The sequence below is a fragment of the Carassius gibelio genome, chromosome A3 (genome assembly GCF_023724105.1).
Source record: "Carassius gibelio isolate Cgi1373 ecotype wild population from Czech Republic chromosome A3, carGib1.2-hapl.c, whole genome shotgun sequence".
Taxonomy (NCBI): Eukaryota; Metazoa; Chordata; class Actinopteri; order Cypriniformes; family Cyprinidae; genus Carassius; species Carassius gibelio.
The window spans coordinates 33,948,202-33,975,862 of record NC_068373.1 but is presented as its reverse complement, the minus strand read 5'-3'; the positions used below and the strand labels follow the sequence as shown (position 1 = coordinate 33,975,862).

The 27,661-nt window shown below is 38.2% G+C and overlaps 1 protein-coding gene across 4 annotated transcripts; it reads right to left on the bottom strand.

Moving 5' to 3' along the window:
- Window positions 1-1,747: 1,747 nt before the first annotated feature.
- LOC127956738 (ubiquitin carboxyl-terminal hydrolase 15) lies at window positions 1,748-26,216 on the bottom strand. Of its 4 annotated transcripts, XM_052554911.1 has the most exons (12): window positions 26,035-26,216; window positions 25,155-25,282; window positions 21,412-21,542; window positions 18,644-18,770; window positions 14,395-14,540; window positions 12,517-12,578; window positions 9,095-9,677; window positions 8,529-8,624; window positions 8,193-8,426; window positions 2,986-3,145; window positions 2,814-2,861; window positions 1,748-2,596 (listed from the first exon to the last, which is right to left on the bottom strand). In XM_052554911.1, the coding sequence occupies exons 1-12, from the start codon at window positions 26,121-26,123 to the stop codon at window positions 2,076-2,078; spliced, it is 2,325 nt and encodes a 774-aa protein (XP_052410871.1). In that variant the 5' UTR covers window positions 26,124-26,216; the 3' UTR covers window positions 1,748-2,075. The 4 variants fall into 4 exon arrangements, with proteins under 4 accessions (XP_052410871.1, XP_052410879.1, XP_052410886.1 ...); XM_052554919.1 differs by lacking the exons at window positions 25,155-25,282; window positions 26,035-26,216 and adding an exon at window positions 19,001-19,059 and having other exon boundaries at window positions 21,412-21,494; XM_052554926.1 differs by lacking the exons at window positions 1,748-2,596; window positions 2,814-2,861; window positions 2,986-3,145; window positions 8,193-8,426; window positions 8,529-8,624 and having other exon boundaries at window positions 9,403-9,552; window positions 26,035-26,215.
- Window positions 26,217-27,661: the final 1,445 nt, after the last annotated feature.

The window sequence follows — 27,661 nt, the reverse complement described above, 5'->3', positions numbered from 1 at the left end:
TAAAGAGACCAGGGCTGTCGGTTCAGCTTTGGCCAAAGCGTCGCGGATCAGTTCTCCGCTCCAGACAAGTACATCTTTTAAGGAGGAATTTGAGAAAGAATTTGGCCAAGGTGGAGTTCCTGCTTCTGTTGTTACTCGATGGAATTCGACTTTCCGACAGCTGTAGTCCTTGCTTAGCTGTGACTACCAAACTTTGTGCAAGGTCTTGGATGTTAGGGGCACAGAGAGACTATGTTCACTCTAAGAGAGTGGGCTCAGATTAAAGAACTGGTCCGCATTCTGAAGCCCTTTGCTGATGCCACTGATCTCACTCAGGGAGAGAAAGTTGTAAACATAAGTGCTGTGATTCCCTGTGTTCTGTCCCTCAACCATCACTTGGAAAACCAGAAAGAAGGAACACAATACTTGGTCAACCTAATCCACAGTCTTTAAAGATCACTGCAAAGAAGATTCATAAGCATCTTTGTCAATGTAAAAATTTCTCAGCCAGAGACCAATGAAGGAATCCTGCCATTCTCTGATCCTGTTTATGTCAAAGCAGCTGTTCTTGATCCAGCCTTTGGGGTTATGTGGATCGAGCACGATGTATTGGTTGATGACAAGCTGAAGGAGCAGTTGACCATGGAGGTAAAAAGTGATGGTTTTTATACGTTAATGGTTTTGGTGATTTCTATTTCTACTCCCGTTTAACTCAACTGTTGGCCACATTATTGCACAAAATCCCTTTTTTGAATTTCAAAAAAAGAAGAGCTCAAATACTATTTCCACGGCTTTAAAGCTTTTATCGTTCATGCATTCCTTCATAAAATGTATAGGCCCTAGTCCTAGACAGAAGTCTATATCATTTTTGGGTTTATAGTTTTTTTTTTTTTGACAAACTTTGATTTATTTTTATTATTTCTTTGTTATGAAACTGTGATCTAATGTTTCTCAGTGAGAAGTTCAAATGGGAGAAAGAAGACTATATCTCTATGATCATGAATTAAATGCAGACAGTCGTATTGGCCACAGCTGCTTTACTGGTGTCTTGGTCCACTGAAGGAGATGGTGTTAAATTAGTAAAGTCTGCTGGGTCATTAGAAAAAGATCACCTGATACTTAAGGGTCATGTTTTTCTTTTCTTTTTTTGAAGCTGTGATTGTGTTTACAGTGTGCAATATAACGTGTTCATGTTTCGCGTGTAAAAAAAAAAAAGACAAAAATAAAATACTTTTAAAATTTTTCACACAATTCACTGATCTGTATACCGTTGTTTTTCACGGTGATAAAAAAGGGCTGATTCCTTCCTTGTTCTATGAAGTCCCTCCTTCATAAATACGTAACGAGTTCTGATTGTGCCAGCGGTTCCTGTGTCGTTTTGAAAACCTGGCAATCCTGATCTGAACGCACTTGGTGGAGATGTACTTCTAATCAAAGAACGCTTTTACTGACGAGATGCGCATGAAAATCGCATTTGATTTTATTGCACAGCCCTAACATCTAGTTAACAAAGCTAAACAGCGTTGCCCTTTGTATAAGTTACAGAAACTGTTAAATGCACCAACTTAAATAATAAAATACACTTAAAAAACTGTTTTAGTGACGTCATTACTGCAGTAACTAGAGGGATGTAGTCCAAACTGGTCGTTCGTTGTAGGCGAATTCTGTTAAATAAAATATTTCGCTTGGCATTGAACTATGAGCTTTAGAATTTTACAGATATTATTTATACTCTAAAGTTTAAAACATGGGATCACTAAGAATGGGACCTTTGAAGATATTATGATTTTTATTGGGTTTCTGGCCACATAACAAAATTTAATTCCCAGGGGAAGTTTATTTTATTACATCACAAAACCAAATCACAGGTGGAATTAGATTTTGTGAATTATGTTAAGTTCATCTACAAACAACATAAAAACCTACTGAAACACAAGACAAGGCTTTTCTCAAATAGACACTTCAGTGACAGAAGTTCACCTGTAGTATTAATGTAATGAACGGAAAAGATGACACTGTAACATCTAGCTGTTTCTGATTTATCATGCAGCTTAAAGCATTATGGGTAGAATCTCCCATCAGTCTCTTCGGATCCATCAACACAGTTTCACCGATGACCCAGAACCAACCCTAAACCCAGGATAGAGGGGTTGAGTGAATGTGGTCTGGACTGTGTGGATGAGGATGAGGCTCATTGTGTCAGAGACGCTGTAGAAGGACAAAGTTCCTGTACTGGGATCCACATACACTCCTGTTCTATGACTGGACACTTTAGGGAGTTCAGTCTCAATGTTATTGTGTATGAGTGAATATCTCGAGGGGGTGCAGATCAAACTCCAGGACTTAGCATTACGTCCAAACACACACTCCTTGCCCAATCCCTTCTTGCTGATGCTCTTATAGGACACTGATATAAACACATCACCACTCCACTCAATCTCCCAGTAACAGCGTCCACACACTCTCTCTCTACACAACACCTGAAACCACTGATCAAATCTGTCAGGATGATCAGGATACAGCTGCGCTTTGTCAGTGCTAGCAATCACTCGGTTCCTCTCAGACAGACAGAGGTGTTTATTTATTGTGTTCAGATCCAGAGTGAGCTGATGGGAATCTGATGGAGATAAAACAAATCAGAATAAGGTATTATTAATCTGTTTAATCTTTTCATGTCTCTCAAGTCTTCACTTTCAGTATATCATCAGTGTCTCAGTACAGCTAAACCGATATCCTGAGCATTGTCATCAATTATGAAAATTATCTTTCACTTTTACAGGAAGAACATGAACACACTCCGTGAGTTTTTCTGCTTGTTTTTTTGTGTGACTTACATTGTAGGAAGTCGTTCCTGGTCTTCGGAGCAATGTTGGTTAATTTGACTGTGGAAATCAACAGACATGAACAGTGTGATTCATGATCCTGCATCCATTACAAAGACATTTCTTATATGAAGTTCTACGTGATACGAGGTGATGAACTAATTTCTGAGATCAGACAAGTTACCTCTGTCAGAGATCTTTTTGATCTCTTCTGTGCAGAAATCCTCCAGTTTGTCTCTCAGCTGATGGACAGATTCTCTCAGGCCATCATAAGAGAAGAGAGGACTGGAAGGATTGTCATTTACTTCTGTAGATTCAGGTGGTGATGAGAGAGACTGGAAAATCTACAGAAAACAGGAATAAAATGCTCTGGAAATTAATGTAATCTTGGTTTATGGAGACAACAGGAACAAAAATTGGCTAAACTTAACACTACTGGCAAAATGTTTCTCTGAAATACTGAAGCCTGATTTGATAAATGTGGGAACATCTGCATATTTACGTAAGTGACAGCATCGACTATGTAGTGCTCATTCCTGTTATCTCAGGGTACCAAGGTTATATTAGTAATTCCCTTTTGATGCAGTTCAATCACATTGTGTTAATGGGGAACAAAATCCAATAGCACCGTGCTACATCTGCAGAATGAAAAGTCATCCTGTGAGCCAAGCCTTAGGTTGTTCAAGGTGAGGGCCCTACTGTTTGTGTGGGCTAATAAGGGCGAAACAAACCTGGAATCAGTCAAACCTAGGCCATAAGACTGAGTCCTCAGGGCAAAAATGGCTCTAACATGCCCGACCACCAGCAGGGTCAAAGATAGTTTAAGCAGACAAAACCTGTTCTGCAAGGGCAGGAACATTCAGGTTAAAAAACCTAGCAAAGGTAAGATGGCGAAGACCAGCCAGCTGCTGCACAGATATCACTAGAGCCCCTTTCACACTGCACGTTGGACCGGCAAATTGCCAGAACATTCCTGGGTCGCCTTCTGTGTGAAAGCAAACACGCCCCCGGGATTTAACCCGGGTCGGGGACCTAGTAACATTGCCGGGTCCAATCCTGGGACAAGCGCTGTGTGAACAAAAGCCAGATCTAATGGCATCGTAGTGATGATGCACGTTATCAAGTGACTCTTTTACCGCCTGTTTTGAAGGAAGATCAATATTCGCGACCAAAAAATGTGCGCAAACTGTAAGGAAGCAGAGATCAGTTAGTTCCTCACTTTCCGTGCTGACGCCGAGATCGTTCGCTCGTTTCATTGAAAGTATGACATGCCTAACGTTTTCGACTCGTGACATCAGGGCGTGACGTGTAATGTACGTGTCATTACAGGACCTTTACGAGATGTGTGTCAAAGCATGCACATATCCCAGGTAATCACTGGCAGTGTGAAAGTGCAAAATCTAGTGACCCGGGAACAATTGCCGGAACACTTTACCCGTGTATTTGCCGGAATCACAGTGTTAAAGGGGCTTCATGGAAACTCCACTGCACTAGGTTCTGGGGGAGGACCCTGGTGCAATAGGTTCTTATTCTAATTGGACATATTCCAGTCAGAACTATGGCATCAACTAGCCAGTGGGATAATCTTTGCATCTTAAGGGGCTTCACTTAAAATGCGTGGAATATGCTAGGCGCACCATTTTTTGATATTTTTCCAAAACGCTTGCGCACCGGAGGTATCCGCTATTTTTAAGCGATCATGACCTGCGCTCTCCTTGAAGTAGTAGTTTCAGCATAGGATAAATTTGCAGCCATAAAAAATGCATTGCAACTGTGTCGCTTCTATTATGAGTGCACCTGCCATGCGTCTACATTTAAAATAACAAACTTGAGCATGCAAAAGATGTTATTTGTGTGAATGACCCCTAATGCCAGTTAAGATACAAAGATTATCCCACTGGACAGTAGATCATTAAACTGCAGCCCTTTAGAGCTGCCCCTGAAGCACACAGCAGCTCCTGTATAAACGACAATATGTCACAAGTCAAAGGAAATATGGACCATTTGGGGGCATGAAGGCATTGAGTAGATTGTGATTTGGCCTCTGAAATGATGTTGATGATCCTTACGGGAAGTTGCAGAGGCTGCCCTGATGGGCTCATAAATGTACATTGCAAAAAGGCTTTACTTAATATTTTTGTCTTCAATATCTTTTGTTTTTTAGATATTTTATTTGTATTAAGCAAAATGCAATTAATCTAGTTTTTTCATCATTTCGCTTATTTAGTAAATGCATCTTGATTTGAGAATTTTTTGATATTTTGACCAGAAACAACGCAAAAATACTAAAATAAGCATTTTTTGCATTGTAGGCTTCCACGGAGCCTGACCGATCCTCAGCGTCAAAAGCTGCCAATGACATCATCAGCAGCATCCTACTCAGATAAAGCAAAAGAGACCAGACCGCTCTCTCCTGACAAGGGGTGTAGAGCCTCATCGGGTAATAGCACTGGGGAATTATCCGGAGAGGAACAAAACAGGTGAGTGTGAGGGGTGGGGCCGGTGGGGGAGATGAGACTCATGCTCTCGCAGTGAGAGCAGTCCGTCTTGTTGAGCACTGCTTCAGCGTGGGTGCAGCCCTGGCAAGTGAGACATTGTGCTCGTCCAGGGCATGCAGGGGAGCCCTTGTGGCGTGACATTTTGTAACAAACAGCCCTAAAAATTTGCTCTAATATAGGAAACTGCAAAACGCACTGCTTGAGTGAAGCATCTCTCCACTACCAGGGCTTTTCTATGGCAAATAGTAGCCTTCTTTATTTTCTTTCTTTGGAAGCCAGTGAGGAGATGATCTTCGTGCTGAAGTAAAATGATTCTGATAAATGGCATTCAACGCAGATTTGTATAGGCAGACTGCCTCGCCTGGTTTGGCTGAAATCCCATTATAGAGTCAGAATTCAGTATTTCAGAGAACCTGAGTTTCCCCGTAGCATTAAGTTAATGAAATGTGGGTAAACCATATTGAAAGAGAACTGATCAGCCCCATACTCCACCCAATAACCTGTACTAATATCTAATGTGTGCAGTTCTTGTTGACTTCTCTTTAGTAGCTCACCTCAATCTGGCTCTTTCACAGCATCAGCTACATTTTTCTCATATTCATTTCATCACACGAAGGCCACAATTTTCTGCTATGCTATATAATACCTTTGTAGTAAATAATTTCGATGGATTAACTTAAATGTTCATTTCACAAGTCAACAGATCAGTGGTAGGTTTGAGTAGATTTGCTAAGGAAAAGCTGTTCAAAGTAACTTATGATTTTTAAGAGGTAAGTGAAAGTTTCAAGGTAAGGTTTTGTTTGGTTTGAGCGAGCTGAAGCATTGCTTATATACAGCATCACTTCCTGTTTTAGGACTTCACACTCAGATTCCTCAATGTTTTACAGGCAAGTGGTTATTAAATTAAAAATCAATTTGAACAGATTAAACACAGTGTCTCTACAACAGGGATAGGCAACTCCAGTCCTAGAGGGCCACTATCCTGCAGAGTTTAACTCCAACCCTAATTAAACACACCTGAACAAGGCGAATTTTTTGATATTTTGACCAGAAACAACGCAAAAATACTAAGATAAGCATTTTTTGCATTGTAGGCTTCCACGGAGCCTGACCGATCCTCAGCGTCAAAAGCTGCCAATGACATCATCAGCAGCATCCTACTCAGATAAAGCAAAAGAGACCAGACCGCTCTCTCCTGACAAGGGGTGTAGAGCCTCATCGGGTAATAGCACTGGGGAATTATCCGGAGAGGAACAAAACAGGTGAGTGTGAGGGGTGGGGCCGGTGGGGGAGATGAGACTCATGCTCTCGCAGTGAGAGCAGTCCGTCTTGTTGAGCACTGCTTCAGCGTGGGTGCAGCCCTGGCAAGTGACACATTGTGCTCGTCCAGGGCATGCAGGGGAGCCCTTGTGGCGTGACATTTTGTAACAAACAGCCCTAAAAATTTGCTCTAATATAGGAAACTGCAAAACGCACTGCTTGAGTGAAGCATCTCTCCACTACCAGGGCTTTTCTATGGCAAATAGTAGCCTTCTTTATTTTCTTTCTTTGGAAGCCAGTGAGGAGATGATCTTCGTGCTGAAGTAAAATGATTCTGATAAATGGCATTCAACGCAGATTTGTATAGGCAGACTGCCTCGCCTGGTTTGGCTGAAATCCCATTATAGAGTCAGAATTCAGTATTTCAGAGAACCTGAGTTTCCCCGTAGCATTAAGTTAATGAAATGTGAGTAAACCATATCAAAAGAGAACTGATCAGCCCCATACTCCACCCAATAACCTGTACTAATATCTAATGTGTGCAGTTCTTGTTGACTTCTCTTTAGTAGCTCACCTCAATCTGGCTCTTTCACAGCATCAGCTACATTTTTCTCATATTCATTTCATCACACGAAGGCCACAATTTTCTGCTATGCTATATAATACCTTTGTAGTAAATCATTTCGATGGATTAACTTAAATGTTCATTTCACAAGTCAACAGATCAGTGGTAGGTTTGAGTAGATTTGCTAAGGAAAAGCTGTTCAAAGTAACTTATGATTTTTAAGAGGTAAGTGAAAGTTTCAAGGTAAGGTTTTGTTTGGTTTGAGCGAGCTGAAGCATTGCTTATATACAGCATCACTTCCTGTTTTAGGACTTCACACTCAGATTCCTCAATGTTTTACAGGCAAGTGGTTATTAAATTAAAAATCAATTTGAACAGATTAAACACAGTGTCTCTACAACAGGGATAGGCAACTCCAGTCCTAGAGGGCCACTATCCTGCAGAGTTTAACTCCAACCCTAATTAAACACACCTGAACAAGGCAATCAGTGCTTTCGGGATTACTGGATAGATACAGGCAGGTGATTTTTTATGAGGGCTGAAGCTAAACTCTGCAGGATAGTGGCCCTCCAGAACCAGAGTTGCCTATCCCTGCTCTACAACATGGTGGCAGCAACAACAATACTACAGCAGGAATCAAAGGTACGCCTTCTTTCTTTGTGTAAACATTTGGGGGGTGTTGTGCAAATTTTCCCACACAGTGACGTAGACATGTGGGGGCTTTAAAACTAAGGGTTTTAGGAGGGTTTTGGTTTTGGTCGAATCTTAACTTTTATAAAAAAATATCTCTTTGGATTTAAGACTTAAGTCTTTGCAACTGTAGGAATCTTATCTATGCACAAACAGCTTGTAACACTCCAAAGAGAAAGGAAAACTTGAAATCGAAATCGGATCATATGACCCATTTAAAAATTTGTTAAAATAAAATATAAAATAAAAGGCACTAAAAAGATGACAGAACATCTTCAATTAAAAAACTAAACAAATAAACAAAAACAAACAACAAAAAAGTCCCACCAGGATCTGGCTCAAGTCCACTCTGATCCTGTTTTTCTAGACCTGTGTTACCTGCAGGAACTGAATGTGATCCTGTGTGTGTGAAAGCTGCTCCAGCTCAGCATCTCTCCTCCTCAGATCATTGATCTCCTGCTCCAGTCGCTCCAGTCGTCCTTCAGCTCGACTCACTGCAGTCTTTTCCTGATCTCTGATCAGCCGTATCAGCTCAGAGTGGCTTCTCTCTATGGAGCGGATGAGCTCAGAGAAAATAGTCTCACTGTCCTTCACTGCGGTCTGTGCAGAGCGCTGTTAGACACACATCACAATCACACAGTGAGCTTCAGAGGGCCTAAAAGATGAGAGTCCAGACTGAGACTAAGTCAAACTTCTCTTCCTCTCCAGACTCACCTTATGAGACTCTACACACACTCTCAGCTGCTGGAGATCTTTCTCTCTCTGCTGGATTTTCTGCTGGAACATCTGCTGTGTCTCCTTAAGCTGTTTCTGAAGTACAAATTAATAACAGTAAATGTTGAATAATCATTTTTCCCATGAATCCAATAAAAGTGGGGTAGAGGGGTTTAGGAATATGGAGGGGACTGATCAGTTACCACCATCATACATAAATTAACATGAAGCATAAGGCCTGTTTAAGTATCAGAAACTATCACAGACATAGAGCTTTCACACTCAGTGTTTCTGCTGTGTAATGGAGCTGCAGCCCATGTTATAATCATCTGGATTCAGCCAGATTTACTGAAAATAGAAAATGTTTGTAATTGCATTTAACTTAATGATGTTTTTAAACAATGGATGAATACTTCATTAAAGTTTGCTTTAACAAAACACATTTAACCAATGAATGCCTCGATAAACATGTTTTCAATGATTTTTCAAAAGTTCCATGAACTATGTGAGCAACAAATAAACAAGTGTCAGCATTATTTCATCAGAGTCTAGTTTTAGGCTCATACCTGTATTTCTGTTCTCTGTGCTGCTGCTGACACAGTGTTGTGGGTTTTATGCTCATATTTCATACACAGCACACAAATGCATTGTTGGTCAGTGATACAGTACATTTCTAGCTGTTTCTCATGTTCACTGCAGATCATCTCCTGCAGTCGTCCAGTGGCTTCGGTCAAATTGTGTTTCTTTCCTTTAAAGAAACCCTCATGTTGTTCAAGGTGATTCTGACAGTAAGAGTTCAGACACAGCAGACAGGACTTGACGGCTTTGTATTTTCTTCCAGTACAGACGTCACACTGCACATCTCCAGCTCCAGCGTAACAGTCAGCAGGAAGTTCAGTCTTCTTCAGTTTCTCCACCACTTCAGCCAGCATGGTGTTTCTAGCTAAAGCAGGTCTTGGACTGAAGGTCTGTCTGCACTGAGGACAGCTGTAGACTCTCTTCTGATCCTCATGATCCCAGTGACCTGTAATACAGCTCTTACAGTAACTGTGTCCACACTGGATTGTCACTGGATCCTTCAGGAGATCCAGACACACTGCACACACAAACTCATTCCTGTCCACTGAAATTCTGGATTCTGCCTTTTTACTGTATCAAAAGAGAGAGATATACAATTAAAATCACTCAAAAATTTAAATAGTCATTTACTAACTTATGTAGTTTCAAACTCTTAAGACTTACATTCATCTTTGAAACACAAATAGATTTGGAAAAAAAAAAAATCCTCTGAAAGTCCATGTAACCTTGACAATTCAAAAAGTTCCTAAAAACATAACTGTATCATAACTGTAGCTGTAAAATCTGTATAAATCCATATGAATTGATTGGTTCAGTCCAAGACTCCTGAAGAGACACAATCAGAAAATACTTGTAGCCCCTTGTAATACTGCCGTTTTAATTACTACAGATGTTCTGAAGGACTGAAAATTGTGTCCAGATTTACAGTCCCTTCTTTTCCATACTGACAGTTGTTCTCTGTAACTTGTACCTACTGCTCTAAAAAATGTAAAATAAACAATTTGTTTGGTTTATTTTGCCTGTTTTTTATTTGTTGTTAAATCCACCTGTAGTGAAGTGGGCAAAAAAGATAACAACCTTCAGTGTCCCCTTTAGAAAAAAATAGATCTTCATGGACACAAATCTACTCCATATATACTCATAGAACTGTATAAACTTATTGAGTGCTGTTTGTAACAACGTGTGCACACCTACCTAATTAATCATTACATGAATGCATGAGAGAAAGCTACCTATGTTTGGACTGTAATCTGGAATTATGAAAATCATTAAAGACATTGTTCTAATTGTAAACTGTAGACTATGCAAATAACCCTTACACCACTGGCACTGCACAGCATCTTGTTGTCTTCGGAGCCATCAATATCGTGGTGAAAGATTATGTGTATCTTTAGTCAGATGCATTTAAATGTGACTGTGGCTTATATGCTAGCAACTCAAACTGTATACAAAAGTGTGGCCCAAATGGCCCATGTAATTAGCACATTAGGTCAGCATTAGGTCAATGCATCATGGGCTCTCAATGGGAGGTCCTATCAGGTCATCACAATGTTACACTATCATTGGCTCTCCATGGGGTGTTATTGTATTTTTTGTACCACATTTGTTACCAGGTGTAAAGGTCTGGTCTTACAGACAGTACTTTGGGTGATGATTGTTTGAAGGATGACATGTTAACATCACTGCTGAAGAACTGCTACACTGCTACCTTCAATAAATTCTTCTCCCCACAAGAACTTTGGTCAAGCTTACTTATTTTATGTATTAGAGAGATCTAGTACATTGGCAAGCCACCCGAACTACTGTTCAGCCAAATACGGCAAATTCTAACAATTTGGCGAGCCAGCCAGGAGACACTGACAAGAGTACTCACCAACTGCAATAAGTGAAAAGTTTTGGAGATTCTACAGTTTTTGTGTTGAAGATCAACAGACCACATCTGTGGACATAAGTGATTTGAATCAACTTGATCCTGTCCTAATTTCCTAAGATCCTAATTTTGTGTTTAAAACTATCAGCTTTCTAAAAGAACTTAAAGAACACTTTTTCATAAGCAGATAATTTGATGCATGTTGTGTAACCATAATAACCAGTGTAGCACTGTTTAAGAAATGTTTGGCTTAGGCCTTTCTCTTGAGTTTGTAAGAACCATTTAAGAAAGAGGTTTAGTCCATTCTCATGAGACTGTAGGAGCCATAGATGTGTAATTATAGGCTTAGTCCTGTTCTCTGGAGTTTGTAGGAATTGTTTAAGAAACAATTTAGTCCGTTCATAAAGCAATTGTAGAAGCAGAGGCTTGGTCAGTTCTCTTTTTGTTTGTAGGAATTGTGTAAAAAAATATTTTAGTCCATTTGTCCAGGGACTGTAGGAGCCATAGATAGAATTGTTAATGACGTTGCTGCAAGAAATGTGAATTCTTAACTGGGTGTTAATTCAGTAGACACTTATGTAGATTGAAATAAATGTTCTAACTTAGAAGATGATCGCATAAAGCCATGAATCTATAACTTTGTTTGCTTCTGTGAAACATGCGGAAAGGTATAATGTAAATTGTCTAAGAAACAAATTTGAAAGAAGTAATGCAGCCTTCTGAGCTTGAACTCAATTCAGACATTAAACAAGGAAAAATAGGCTGAATGTAAATGTTTTGTTATAAATGTAAGATTGAAAACTAAGCTGAGCTTTTAAATGAATGATTTGTCTGTGTTTCATGTATTTGCCATGGCTGAGTCTACACAAAACAAATGGCAAAAGTCATGCATTGAGGCCAACAACAGAAACACATGGGACAGAACCTCCAAATGTTGCCATTCACAGGTGTTGGAGAATCTGAATTCATATCGGGACAAAGGCTGGGACTGAGGAAGTGCCATGATGACATCTGCCAGAAGTACAGCATCAAGTACTCAGAGAGTGGACTATGGGCTTTGCCGGACTTGAAAAGGGCTTATGAAAAGATGCAGCGCTTAAGGACAAACACCAACAGAGGTGGCTTGTCTGTAATTTTGCTCAAACAAATTCGACTGCATCTACAGAGATGTGAAACTGACAAATTACAACATGAGAACAAAGCAGAAAAAGCAAAGGTTTAAGCACTGGCTGAACAATTACAGACTGTGAAGAAGGACAAAGAAAGACTGTTACATGACAATGTCAAATTCCTAACTTTGCTCTCCAAACGACTGGAATCAGAATCTTCAAACGGGTCATTTTTATTTTCTTTTTCAGAAAGACTCTGTCTAGTTTAATAATGTGGAACAGCATTTTTAAGTAGGCTTTCCATTTACCTATATAATACCTGGCAATCTATTTAATAAACCTTTCTGAGATTGATACCAGTTATCTAAAAAAGGAAGAAATAAAAATACTTTATAAAAAAAAAAAAAAAAAACTTAATGTGTTTACTAACTTTGCTTTTGAAGAGTCACGAGGCCACATGTTGTCTTCGTTCTTCGGTTCAATGGCTAACACCTACAAACAGAGAAAAATGTAACCTGAGTGGAGTAGTCCAATGTTGACAGGTTACAGTGTTCACAATGCATGCATGAGCAGGACTGTCCCAGTGTCAAAGTGCAGCTGAAAGTTTCAATGCTACGCCTAATTTTGCCATGTGGCTCCCACTGAACTCATGCTGCTGCAATGCAATAGTAATACAGGCAAATTTCACAAGTTGTGATTTGAAAATCAATGCGTCTTCAAACATCTTGCAGGACAAATTGTGTGACAGATTCTCCTAATTACAGGTATTCTTTCTTTTCCTCCTTTACCAAACTAACAGTGTTTTGGTGACCAATCACACACATACCTGTTGAACCCATATACATCACATTCATGTAGGCTGTTTATATTACACATCACACAATTTTCTGTTAAATAAAAGGTCTGCCACCTTTAAGCATCATTAAAAAGTGTAAATAAGCTTGTCATTAAAGCTGCAGATTGTGCAGTCCCTCCAGAAAAACGCGATTATGCGATCGCGTGATTTAATGCATAATCAGCCAAGGGCCGCATATTTATGCGGAGGTCGCATTTTTTTAAATACGCCGCACTTTCACGCATAAAATCCCGATTTCAGGAAGCAAAATATGCGGAGGTAGCATGATTTCATAATCATAATAATGTTCGTTGCAAAAAAGTCACATATATCTTAGCAGAAAGTTGAAAAATGTTGCGTTTACTTCACACAAGTAAATCGCCATTATTTCCCAATAGGAACCTTATGAAGTGACGTAATTGCGCGACGTGAACATCATCTGTGAAGCCCGCGGTGAAACCAGGACGAAGGACGCAAACCATTCTCATCTGCCAACAAAAATAAGCGCAAAAGACCACGCGAAGCAGTTACCCGGTGTGTTACATGACAGTGGGGGCAAATTATTTTGACAGAGGGATGAGGATGAGGATGGCGAATGATAGGCCAGTGTTAAAGGCTACGCAGTTATTTTTCATTTTCACAGTGGACTGTTGTAGTTTCATTCAGAAGTTGATGCACCTCTACAGTTTTAAGATTGTACTTTTTTGTTACAGAATAGTACCAAAACCTTACAGTTGTAAGTATATTAGTAGTATGTAAAATAATTTACGTTGCAATAAGAGATTGCACTTTGCAATTCCTGTAAAACAGCATTTGTATATTTGTGTGTATATTTTATTTGTATTCATTTTTACAGAAGTAGTTGAATATTCCTTTTGTAAAGCTAGAGAACTTGTTTGACTCAATGTTTTGTAAGTTTGAGCCATGTGTTAATTAAGGTCTGAAATAAAACAGAATGAGAACTTAAATATTATGTGATTTAGTATGCTTGCTTATCATAGGAAGTCATAAGAAATTACTCTTTACAGTAAGGTAGTAGCCTAGTGATAACAGGGTGTTGGGGGGGGGGGGGTCACCTTTTTTTCTCTTTTTCATCAAACCGCAGTTTTTGCAAGTTCCCGCAATTTCATCGCATAAGATTGCAAAAATATCCCGCATATTCCATCGCATTTTTTAAGAAAACCTGCCGCATAATCAAGGATTTTTGCCCGCAACAATCACAAAAAAAATCCACGTTTTTCTGGAGGGACTGATTGTGTTCCAACTTTGCAGCATAATGACTTCTGTTACTAAATTGATACAGCATCAATAAAAGTAAAAAAAAGGAGATGGATGCCCCTGAAAATCAATCCAAGGGGCAAATATTGGCACTTAATGGAAAAGCTTATTTCTGACCTGATCCATTTCTGATTATTCTCAGGTTTATCAAATTAGCATATGGTTCCTGGTTGCAGTAAACACAAACGCTCTTACCTGTCCCTGATAGAGTCCAGCGTCTTGAATGGTGCTGTTCAAATTTTTCAATGGCTCCCAGGTATTGTTCATGTATTTGCCCCACAACCTTGTTTCCTTCTCATCTGGTACACTGAACAATTTCCTCATTTCGCGTTCAATAAGGCCTGCCAGGATAGATGTTTTTTAAAAGGTTATAAAAACACGATTTTAGTGGGAAATTTTTAAACCTGTGTCCTGCAGTTTTCTGGCAAAATAAAAGCTTGAGGGGTTAACTCTTGTAAGTGAGGAAAAGACTAATTCGTTGGACTAATTCATTATATAAAAAAAAAAAAAAAAGAGAAATATAATGATATGCGTTCAACAAGGTAGCCCAATAACCCAAACGACGTAACAGGCAACGCCCCTGACACTCCCGAAGAAGAAAAAAACACCAACTTATATGTTTATGTTAGGGTACTACTCAGTCAGGCGCTCGCTCACTCAGTACGCGCTGAAGGCTCGTTGCAAAATGGCCAATGTGTTTAACATACCAGAAAAAAGAAGATCCTCCAGTAACCAACAGGTCTGGTGTTTGGGTGCACTTTGGATTCCCTTTAAGCTATAATGGTGATGGCAAGAGAGTGGTGGATAAAAAAACAACGGTATGTCGCATCTGCAACATGACAGGGTACACCAGCGGGAATACAAAAAAAAAAAAAACACACCAGCGGGAATACTTGAAACATGTCAACTCATTTACGCTGACATCACCTTATTGTGTCAGTATCTGGGAAAAGACGAAAAAAATGAGAAACAAGCACGCAACAAACTATCCCTGCAGCATTTAGACACCGGTATTATAGCTTACAGGGAATCCAAAGTGCACCCACACCAGACCTGTTGGTTATTTTAGGATCTTATATTTCTGGTCTGTTAAATGCATTAGACATTTTGCAACGAGCCTTCAGCGCGTGCTGAGTGAGCGAGCGCCTTAGGGGCCGTTCACATATCGCGCCTAAAAACGCGTGGAAAACGCTAAGCGCGTCTTTCTCCTCCTTTCCAAAGCGCTCGGGCAGAAGCGCTCATGAGGCGTCTGTCTTTGCTAAGCAACAATGACGTGCTCTCTCCATGAGACGCGGAAATTTCAGCGAATGATAAATGGATTTGCAAGCTCTAAAAATCGCTTGCAGTAGCTCTGCTACTAAATTTATTTCAAAATTGCAATCCATATACAACTGTGAACAGCTGTTCCTTCATCTTGGCTGAGTTTTCAACGTTGTTACGGGAAAGGATGAAGCTGATTGGTTAGTTCTTGTCACATGACCCGCGGTGCGCTTGCAGCATTCTGAAAAGTTGAGATGTTTTTACATTTTGCTGTATCTAAAACGTACCGAACTGAACCGAACCGAACCGTGACATCAGTGTATCGTATCGAACCGAACCGTGAATTTTGTGAACCGTTACACCCCTATTTGGCAGCTAGCCAAATTTAGTTTGGAACAAAACACCTAAGTCTCTCTTGTGCAGAGATTATACACGTTTTAATTTTGGTTAGTTTTGAACAAAAACTTGCTTATTAGAACTAAATAAACACTATTAACGTGTTTTTTATAATTGGAGTAGATGGGAAGCTATGAAAATATCTATAACAAAACTGATCACTGTCGTAACCATAACACTTTATTTGTAGATTTAGCATTTGAAGATGGTCAAAAGCAAAAGAGATGTAAAAAATCTTTCAGAGCTCTTTGTACTTAAATCTGAAAAATATATTAGACATTAATATTATACATTATATATATATACATACACACACACACACACACACACACACAGATTGTTAGTAAATAGATTGTTGTAAAATCTATTTGTGGCGGTTAGTTTATTTAGTCGCTACAAATAACTCAATGTATGGGAAACACTGGACACAGCTATAAGTTAAAAGGCCATAGTGATAAAAATAATAAATAAAAGAGTTAACTCATATTACACAGCCAGCTGCTCAAAACTGCATAAGAGTGCACTGGCCACGAGCGATGACATCGTGAAGGATATTGTCGGACACACTTCATGAGGAGAGTTAATGTGCATGTTATAGCAAAGACTATACAATACCCAAGTTATGTCACTTGAATAGTTTCAAATGGGAAAAAATGCAGCACTCAATATGGCTGCTCTATCACAGAAAGCCCCGCCTTCTGGGTCAAAAACCAATCACTAATCGGTAACGTCAGCACATCACTGCAACTGCAATCCCAGTTACTATAGAAGCAGACAGCGTTCTTAGACTGTGCTTGAGACTGTGTCTGCGCACTGGTTGATCTAGCATTAGAAACATGTTTATAATGGTATTTGAGGAAAATAAACATCATATGACAGTTGTTGTCACAACCGGGATACAAGAAAACACGGAGAGAGAACCAATTGCGAGGAAGTCTTCATTTAAGGGGTAATCCAAAAAGCATAAAAAGTCCAGGCAGGGGTCGATACCAAAACATCCATCTAACACATAAACACACATGAACACAGGGCAAGGGCAAGACTGATTGACGGACATGAATTCACAAGGACTCCGTCGCATACTAAGACAGACCGGGTTAAATACACAAGGAGAGGCAAACGCTAATGGGAAACTGACAGAGTGTGATGATTGGTAATTAGTGACAGCTGGGTGCAATAATTAAGCAGGGACGTGAGGAATGTAATTAATGAAGTGACAGACACCGTGGGAAAAGAGGACATCTAGTGGACACCCACGGAACACAACCCAGACACTGTGACAGTTGTTGTCAGATTCCATGGGTGATTTCAAATATGACATTTAATCGTAAGCTTGGTGAACAGTTTTGGAGAATTTGGTGTTCCTCAATCAAAAAGATAGGAGCTGCACTTGCATGCTCGAGAGGTGTTTCAAAGATGGCTGCCGAGTGACAGGATTCATCTTAAAAGAAGAGTCCACTATTTACTATTTACCCCCTAGAGTTAAACAGTTGAGTTTTACCAATTTCTAAATTCAGCTGATTTCTGGGGGTAACACTTTTAGCTAAGCTTAGCATAGATCATTGAATCTGATTAGAACGTTAGCATCTCGCTCAAAAGTGACCAAAGAGTTTTTATATTTTTCCTATTTACCGTATTTTCGGCACACTTAAAAGCCTTTAATTTTCTCAAAAAAAGACGTTTTATAATCCGGAGCGCCTTGTATATGGACCAAGGCGCTCTGTCAAAATGTTGACATTCCCTACCAAGGCGCTCTGTCAAAATGTTGACATTCCCTTTAGCACAGCTCCATCTAGTGGATGCATAACACAAACCCAGTCAAACGTTTGACTGCAGTATCTTCTATTCTATGTGCCTGATAATCTGGGGCACCCTATATATGAAAACAGTTCTTAAATAGGCCATTCATTGAAGGTGTACCTTATAATCCGGTGCGCCTTATAGTGCGGAAAATACGGTAAAACTTGACTCTTCTGTAGTTACATCGTGTACTAAGACCAACAGAAAATGAAAAGTTGCGAATTTCTTGACCGATATGGCTAGGAACTTTACTCTCATTCCAGTGTAATAATCAAATAATTTTGCTGCCGTACCATGGGTGCCGCAGGAACAGTGATATTACGCAGCAGCAATTTTCAGGCTGCAACTCTGCGAATTGGTGCTGGTCACGTTACCTAGCTGTGGACTATTTTCAGGCACTGGGTAATATCATACCTGTTCATTCTAATGCCTAATCTGTGATCAATGATTTCTGACATGTAATGACGATTCTTGTACAACCAGGTGTTCTTAGTCTCAAAATAATTGGTGTTCATGTGTTCAATCAAGCCAGGGACTAAATGTTCAACTTCACATTGTTCCTCTTAATCTGTTATTTAACTTTTGATTAAATTCCCTATAGAAAGCGATTAAAGAACCCTCCCTTTATAATTGCTGGAGCTGTCAATCACACAGTGCAAGTTTCTAATCAATTACGCTGTCTACAGTGCACAATTAATCTTTTATTTACAACATGTTTTCAACTAGATATGATGAAAGCATTCAAGAGAGTGCTGAAAATTTAGATATCTCTGCATTAATGCGCTCAATCTGTCATCCTACAATGCTTCTCATTTATATACATTTGCCATGTGAAATCCCACAATATCCAAGTGAGCCATTTTGTCCAAAAACTTTTTCAGTAGTCTACAAGTACAGCATGCCACCCTGGAAGATGGGACATTTCTGCTCAACTATCAACTTTTAATAACCCTTAGCTAAAGGGAAAAAAATAAATAAAAACTCGTACCTATGGTGTCTGCTTTGCTGAACCTCCTGGGGACAATGTTGTCCATGTTGTTGTCTTCACATAGCATGAGTTTAGTGAGATATACTTCCACCTTATAGTGTTTCACAAACATGCCCACTTCTACCACCTGAAGACAAACAATAAAGAAGAACAGTGAAACAACAGTGAAAGACCCCACAAAAAAAATGAAATTGTGAAATGAAATGTGGGTTGAAGTCAAACAAAACAAGTCATGTATTATCAGATCACTTCTGATGGCTCTGCTTCTCATTTCTGACATTCTCGTCTTGGAACAAATCCAACTGACCCACTGAGGACAATGTAAATGGGAATGCAAAAAAAAATTATTTGTAGTACTCTGTCATTCACTGCTCCAGAAGTTTACCCAACTACGATGACTTCTGCTGTTGAGAAACCTGGAAATTAGAAAAAGGTCTATCACACAAAATCAACAAACATTGTGATTTTGTAGAAAAGTAAACAAACAGGGTGCGCTTTCTGTCATTAATTTCTCCATACACTACTTTCTGAGACATGTCACAAAAATTAACTAAAACTCAGTGAATGCTTGACACACAGACATGAAAAATGTCTATAGAAAGCTTGAAATGCCTACTTTTAAATTAAGTTAGTCATGTCAAAATATAAAGACTACAAATATTCTCTGAAAGTAATCCACATGTAACCAATAAGAGGTACATTTTTCCCTGTCTAAACTCATCGTTTCTAAATGTGATCCCGTCCATGAGTTGACATCAGCTCTCTGAATAAAAATTCAAAGTTCATCTAGGCTATTTTTTGTTTTTTTGAAGACGACGCACAGAGAGGAATAACCCGGAATTTATCTCAGAAGAACACAATGTGACGTGTGGCTTGATCCAGTGGAAAACAGGTTTAAATTTTTTTTAGGACTAGGATAGTGGACGGTGTACGCTGTGATTGAGATGCTGCATGTTAATCAATAATTTATGGCTCATAAAAAGCCTCAGCTTCATTGTCATCAGTGGGTCAGTTGCATTTGTTCCAAGATGACAATATATCCGTTGAAGACAAAATTAATAGCCCCTTATGAAATTTCAATTATTTTTCAAATAACTAATTTTTCAACAAAGCAAGGGAATTTTAACACCGTATTTCTTTTTTTTTTTTTTCATCAGGAGAACATTTTATTTCAATTTGCCTGGAATAGAATAGTTATTAAAAAAAAAAAAACGTCTGACGTCAATATTATTATTTTAATTTAACAATTTGATGTTCAATTGTCAGATTTTTATTTATTTTTTTATTCTTAAGCAACTATTAAGAATTTTGCTTTTAATTACTTGAGTAATTATTTTCAGAAGTACTTGTACTTTAACTTGGAGTACAGTTTTTGGATATTCTACCCACCTCTATCAAAAATCAGCCAATAAATATTGGCAGCTGATATATCTGTGCATCTTTAGTTTAAAATGTAGATGTCTGTCAGTGTTGAAAAATACATCAGACAAGAGCAGTGTGATGTATTATTTAACAATAGTAGGAATGTAATGGTTCACTCAACTCACAATTCGATTTACGATTTTGGTTTCACGATTCGATTCACGATTTTATTTTTTAAACAAAATTTATTATTGCTGTGACAAAATGCTGCACATTTCTTTGTGTAATTGAAATACAGCTATATCAATTGATGCAAAAACAGAATGGTTTGACTATACATAAAAATATCTACATGAAACAGCAGACGAGCAGAATGAGATGCAGATCCACTCTCTGCCAACAGGTGGCGCTTAAAGCCTTTCCTTGGTTTTCACTGTAAACAAAACAGCACTGCCCTTGTTGGGGATTTTTTATTTTATTTTTAACAACACTGCACATATGCATTTAATATGCATTATACAAAGACTAGATGAAAAGAAAAGATACAATCTAACGAGAGTTCTCCTCGTTCATGCATTCATATAAACTCTTACTACTAAATGAATAAAGATTTGTTTAGCATCTCAACCGATTTGAATCATCACAAATTTGAATAAATTTTCAACCAGCTCGCAGTTAATGGTTACATCTATAAGCAATAGCTATATTTCCATTCTCCTATTTTTATATACATTCTAGATTATTGCATAAAAAAAAAGAAAAACACTGGATGGAAACGCCAAGATGCACATAAAGTTTTAAAAATGCACATACAAACTTATGCGCACAACTGAGTAGGATACACTTTTTATAAGAAAAAATTAGCATAAACTAAGATTGAAACACTTAGCAAATAAATTCCACAATGCACATTGAAAAAGTCATGTGACTTTGCACATGAGACAGAGAAAGGATGAATTGGCTAATCAGCTGACCGATCTCGTTCATAGCATCTATATGTTGTTTTGGTCGTTCTGAAATGCCTGAGGAAAGTCTGTCATAAGTATTTCTATAATTACTGTATTTCATGACTGCGTTCCACCTCTAAAAGCAATGACCTCATTAGGTTATGTCTGCTCTCTTTGAAGTGCAAGTAATTTGTAACATATGAAAATTATTTTATTCAGTGGCTTTTCCTAGTTTTCTTGGAGATATTAAGTGCCAGTTGAACAGGAAGTTATGTTTTTTTTGTTCTCTTTGACTCGTTGGATAGTAATGGTGCTTTATTCGCAAATGTTTTATTCCATATTCCAGTTTTGCACACAAGATAAAATTCACAGCTTTGGATGGAATCATAGCTCATCAGTCAGTAATGATGTCTACAGTGGATATGGACAGCTCAGCTTCCCTTCCACAGACAGCTTTACCTTTCGAGCTATAGGCTCCTGTCCATCTTTCAGGCCGTACCAGCTCACAAGCTTCTTCCAGCCCTCTGTGGGAACCAGGTAATAGTCCAGCTCATCAATGAGGTGTTCCTTAATGTCCAACATGTCCCAATCTACAAACGGGACACACATACATAACTGATGTGCAGCAGAAGAGAAATACTTTAAACTTGTGTCATTTTAATTGGAGCAAACACGTCAATCTCATTTCCAGACATCATTAATAAAGATGACGTAATACTGTCCCTCTTGGGTAGCGTAAGGTTAGCATAAAAACAGACACACAATGTGCATAAATAGTGCTGAGAGAGCCGAAACAATTAGTTAACATTATCAACAATGTTGACAAAAATTTTTCACTTTTTGCATCTTTAACATTGTCAGAACGCACAAATATAGAAACAAAGTGCAGAATTTACAAGGTTTATTTGATTCGATTGAAAAGTAGAGCTGTCTCTGGAACAATGCATAGTCATAATATGTGACTTTAAAATATTAATTTAAAATTGCAGTATGTATATTGTTATTTCCCTATAACGTATAATGATCTGGAAGTCTCACCCATTGGCTTACTTAAAGAATATGGTGGAAATCACTTTGAAATGGTCTGGTCTATATATAAATATAATACAAAACTCTATAAAAAATATAATTTCTTCTACTTATGAAGCTAAAAATGTTGCCTTTAACCATCTTTGACTCGTTTAAATTATTAAGAGTTAAATTTCTATTATCTATCCAGTCAAGGGAAGTATTTACATGGTAAAGTACTTTAATTACAACATTGATGATGTAATTAATAATCAGCAATTATTTCCTTTTTTGAAGTAACTTACCTAACACTAATTACCTGTATGTTTGACCAGTTATAAGAAAAAAATCTGATAAATATCTCAAAATACAAGTAGCTATAAAATTGTATTTCAAAATTATATATACAATTATAAAATAAAACACAAACTATAAGGGCACATTGCAAATAACATAGACCTGTAAACAGGGAAGCACATAAGACCAAAATAAAAATGCACTATTAGAAGTTGTAGAAGTATATTGACAACTGTTAATAAACAATTACAATTTTAGATAGACAAACTGTGCTTTATAAGATTTCTTTCAAACTGAAAGCATAAATCTAAGCTATCCGTTTTCAAAGCACAATGCAAAACTGTGACATTCATCCTCAGACGCTCTTTAATCAGCATCAGTGCTAAATCAGGAATTGCGTATACTTACTTGCTGACAACCAACCAAAATATAAGTCTGCTGATTTTAAGTTTGAAAAAGATGAAAACGCTGCTTTATTTATTTTTAGACACTTTTATCTAAAGTGAATTACAATTGCGTAATACATTAAGCGATTCTTCTTATAGAGGCAAAAAAATAAAGTAGTAGTAAATATTAGCATTTTATTTAAGTTTACTATAAAATACTTGTAATTCTATTTAATACTAGACCAACCTATTATTTTTTTTATAATATTATAACACATTATCATTTAGTTTATTATTTTATTTTTAAAAACTAAAATAAAGTGCAATAATATTGTAACTATAATTATTATTAGTTATATTTATTGGGTTTATATATAGAGTTATATTTATACGCAGTTTGAGGACCAAACCAAATCTCCAGGTTCTCTAATGAGAACGAGGCTGAAAAATTATGTGCACCCCTGCCTATTAACATCTAACAATGCTATGCGTAAGAGGCTCCAGTGTGATCATTTTCCTTCCCACAGTGGGAAAACTAGAATATTCTCTCATTTTTGGCCATAAAGACAGGAGTAAGACACAATAAGAAAAACTATGCATTTGTGAAATCTTTCTTGGAGAGGTGAGGTGTCCAAGTCACAACTTCTAACTACTGGGGTGCCTCAGGGCTCAGTTCTTGGACCACTTCTCCTCTGTCTATAAGGCATCATTAGGTTCTGTCATTCAGAAACATGGCTTTTCATACCACTGCTATGCTGATGACACTCAACTCTAACTCTCATTCCATCCTGATGATCCGACGGTAGCTGCTCGCATCTCAGCTTGTCTAACAGACTTTTCTTCCTGGACGATGGACCATCACCTTAAACTCAACCTTGCCAAGACAGAACTGCTTGTGATTCCAGCAAACCCATCGTTCCATCACAATTTCACCATCAAGTTAGGCACATCAACCATAACTCCTTCAAAAACAGCTAGAAGCCTTGGAGTTATGATTGATGATCAGCTGACTTTCTCAGACCACATTGCTAAAACTGTCCGATCCTGCAGATTTGCTTTATTCAAGAAGATCAAGCCCTTTCTTTCGGAACATGCTGCACAACTCCTTGTTCAAGCTCTTGTTCTGTCCAGGCTGGACTATTGCAATGCCCTTTTGGCAGGTCTTCCAGCCAATTCTATCAAACCTTCACAATTAATCCAGAAAGCGGCAGCAAGATTAATTTTTAATGAGCCAAAAATAATACACATAACAGCTCTGTTTATCAATTTGCACTGGCTACCAATAGCTGCTCACATAAAATTCAAGGCATTGATGTTTGCCTACAAAACTACCACTGGCTCTGCACCCCTTTACCTAAATTTGTTACTTCAGACTTATGTGCCCTCTAGAAGCTTGCGTTCTGCAAGTGAACGTCGCTTGAATGTGCCATCCCAAAGATGCACAAAGTCACTTTTACGGACTTTTAAATTAAATGTTCCCTTCTGGTGGAATGAACTCCCCAACTCAATCCGGACAGCTGAGTCCTTAGCCATCTTCAAGAATCGCCTTATAACACATCTCTTCCATCTTTATTTGACCCTCTAACTCTAGCACTCTCTATTCTAATTATATTCTTTAAAAAACAAAAATCTAACTAGCTTTCTAATCTTTTTGTATTCTACCTGTTTTCTTTTGATTTATTATACAATGAAAAAAGCAAGAAAAAAAGATCTCTAACACTAGCTTGTGCTATTCTTTTTCTATTCTATTTATTTTATTATATTATTTAAAAGCCCTTGCTTACATGTACTGCGTTAAGCAAACAGACACTAAGTCACTTTGGATAAAAGCTTCTGCTAAATGACTAAATGTAAATGTGTAATAAAGAAAACAAACAGGATGCACTTTCAGTCATCTCTTTCCTTGAAGTGCAGCCATAAGAATGCAACAAAACAGACTTATATTATTTATTTAAAAGAAACATTTTGTTTAGGCCCAATAATTATATTCCTATCATATGTAATTTTATTCTGTTTCTCTGAGTTTTCTTTCTCCTGATGTTTATGCACATGAAAAACTAAACCACTGAAAAGAAAGACATTTATTTTTAACGGGTCACATACACTGATCTACTGATTCTAATGCATTCTAGTTATTTGGTGTGTGGTTGTCTTGAAGTCAAACACAACTCATATAGTATTAGGAGGCCTTGATAAGTGGCTTCAGTGCATCATAGAGACATGTTTTCAAAATCCTGGACACAAAAATGGTCTCATCTTTCTATAAAATGCTTTCTGTTGACATAAAAAAGGATCTCTGTTTTGAAAACATGAAATATAGTTGGATTAAAGTGTAAATGTACTATAGGTCACACCTCATATGTGCTGGATAAGGATGGTGATTTTCTTCACATCTCTATTAATGCACATTAATAAAGTAAAATGCAGACCTAAGTGCACAACTTGGTTTTGTTCTTTCAATAAAAACATACTTTTTCACGTTAAGGTTAACATTTGCATGGGATTTCTCACCTCTGAACAGACCCGAGTTGTCCACTGGTCCAGGAAACACAATTTGGCTGCCCTTCACATTCATGTCCCAGCTGTCAAAACCCACATATTTCTTCCACTTCTTGAACCAGCTACTGTCCACCAAATACCTGCAGAAAACAACTCTAGATTAGGGCTGTCATGAAAGACTTCTCACTACACTATTATAGTGTTATAGTGGATCACTTCTTTTGTGGGGGTTTGGTTTTTGATAGGTTTCTCTCATTCTGAAAGCTCTTCATTTCAATGACACTAACGTTACAGGCTATTCAGTGTATTCATAAGGTGCAAGTGCTATCCAAATTAATGTAAATATGAGTTTTCTAATCGGGGATTGGACATGAACAGCCGCTCAAGTCGTATTTACAACTGGGAAACTACATTTAATTGTAAATTCTCATCCCTGAGATTACTTGCACTCAATCTTGTGCATTCAGCCAATATATTATTATTAACTAAACATAACTTGTTTTGGGGAAAACACAACTTTGCTACTCTGATATGCTTCCTCAGATTTGATGGTGCACTTCAGAAGCCAGACATTTACCTGATGAAAGTCATAAATGAAGTACAAATGTGTGTGTGCCTTGATGCCTGAAAACAATGAAAACAAACCCAACACCTCAACCGCATCCTGCCCCCCACTGTCCTCTGTCGAAAGCTAAAATGCGGTCACACTACGTAATTAATCTTCCTAAGTGGGAAATATAATGTATCACGTGAAGTCAGCATTGGGAGAACACGGAAGTAGGTGCAATCCTCTTTTTCCCACGCAAGGATCACGTGTCCTCCTAGAGTTGTTATATTATGAGTGTGTGTGTGTGTGTGTGTGTGTGTGTGTTTTTTATCTATTTTGTCTCACCAGGTCTCTGCTTTGCGCAGCGGCGTTTTCAAGAGCGCCTCCATCTCTGTTTTCTGCGTCTCCACATCTGTCTTGCCGCCTTCTGCCATCTTCACTCACTCGCACAGACTCACTCCAACACTACCAAAGCCGCTTGAAGAGCAATGAGACAACCCCTGATACTCTGAGCAATGGCGTCATCACGCACGCCGCCGCGTGACGTCACTTTGTAGGCGGATCGACTGTTAAGCGTCACACTGTTTCACTTGACAAAATCCTTTTTATTTATTTTTTATTTTTTATACATAGGTCATGACCACTGATCTATAATATAGAACTGGATTGCTCATGACGTCATTAAAGTGAAGCCGCTGCGCCACCATATTGGTAATCCCTAGTGTGCGAAAACATTCCATTGAATTAATAGGAATTTGTATGATTTTAATGAGAAAACATCACCTAACAAGACAGTGTTTATAAATATGAAGTATCACTGTACATTATTACAATGCGAACACCCTAGGCATGTAAACGCTTATTTTTTAAATGTCGGGAATTTCCCCTACTTATTAAAAAGCTACGTTCATTACAGTAGTGAAGCATCATGAACATGATAAACATCAGACGGACACGACCTCAACACATATAACAAACGACAAAGTGTTCGTTCTGAAATCTGAATTTATTCAGAGAAATATCTGACTATATACAGTACGGATTTAAGAAATAAATACAAAGCTTTATTTCCCAGATAGTAAATTTAAACATTTTATTTCATTATAGAGAAATATTAACAACATAATTGTATAATTAATTATAATATATTAAAATCCATTTCTGATACTAATACGTTCGTTTAATAATTCCTGAATAATTTTGTTCATAAAGAAATAAGCCATTTTTGTGTTTGATCAGTTACCTGTGTCGTCAGCGCGCAGCAGACACACCCACCAACACGATTTAAATATATCGCTTATCCTGTCTCAAAAGACTGTAAACACTGCAGATAACATCTGAAGTAAACATTACTTCATTACACATAACATAAAACGAGTCCCGTTTGACTGATCAGCTTCAAATCGAGTTATTTTAGGACAGCGGTTTGAATGTAACTCAATGGTGCTCTCTGCTGGTAGGGAATAGTAAAATGGCGGATCGAACACTTCAAGTATCACCAAGGGGCAAGGAATTCGACCGGAAGTTGAAGTCGGGTGGGGGCTGCCATCTTTTAGCAGAACTTCACTTGCGTTAGCATTCCCATTGACTCCCATTCATTTTGGCGTCACTTTGACAGCGAATAACTTTACATCTGAGGCGTTTAAAGACTCTGTTTGTCCATTATTTATTTCTAAAGATACACGACAATGTATGAAGGGCTCCATTACCTTCTATGTTACATTATGGCCCCGTATAAACAGTTTTTGTAAAAAATAGGCTAACGATTGCATCATAACCACTCGGCTCTCTGTCGCATTACCGTACAGACAGGTGGAGAAGCTCGCAGGCAATTAACTTAATATGGCGTACTGGCGTTACATTTTAAAATACTATACAAAATAATTAATCAGAATACTTACTCCTGCTCACTCACAACAAAGAACTCCCCGCTCAAGCTCGCCGTCTCTGCAAGATTAACGATGGCAGTTTG

Bases quoted from the DNA above. Each gene is read 5' to 3' on its own strand.
- LOC127956738 (XM_052554911.1), bottom strand. From the start codon at position 26,123: ATGGCAGAAGGCGGCAAGACAGATGTGGAGACGCAGAAAACAGAGATG. The intron at 12,579-14,394 runs GTAAGAGCGTTT...CTCTGTTTGTAG, and splicing joins CTGGACTCTATCAGGGACAG to GTGTTAGCCATTGAACCGAA. The intron at 2,597-2,813 runs GTAAGTCACACA...TATCTCCATCAG, and splicing joins CAGGAACGACTTCCTACAAT to ATTCCCATCAGCTCACTCTG.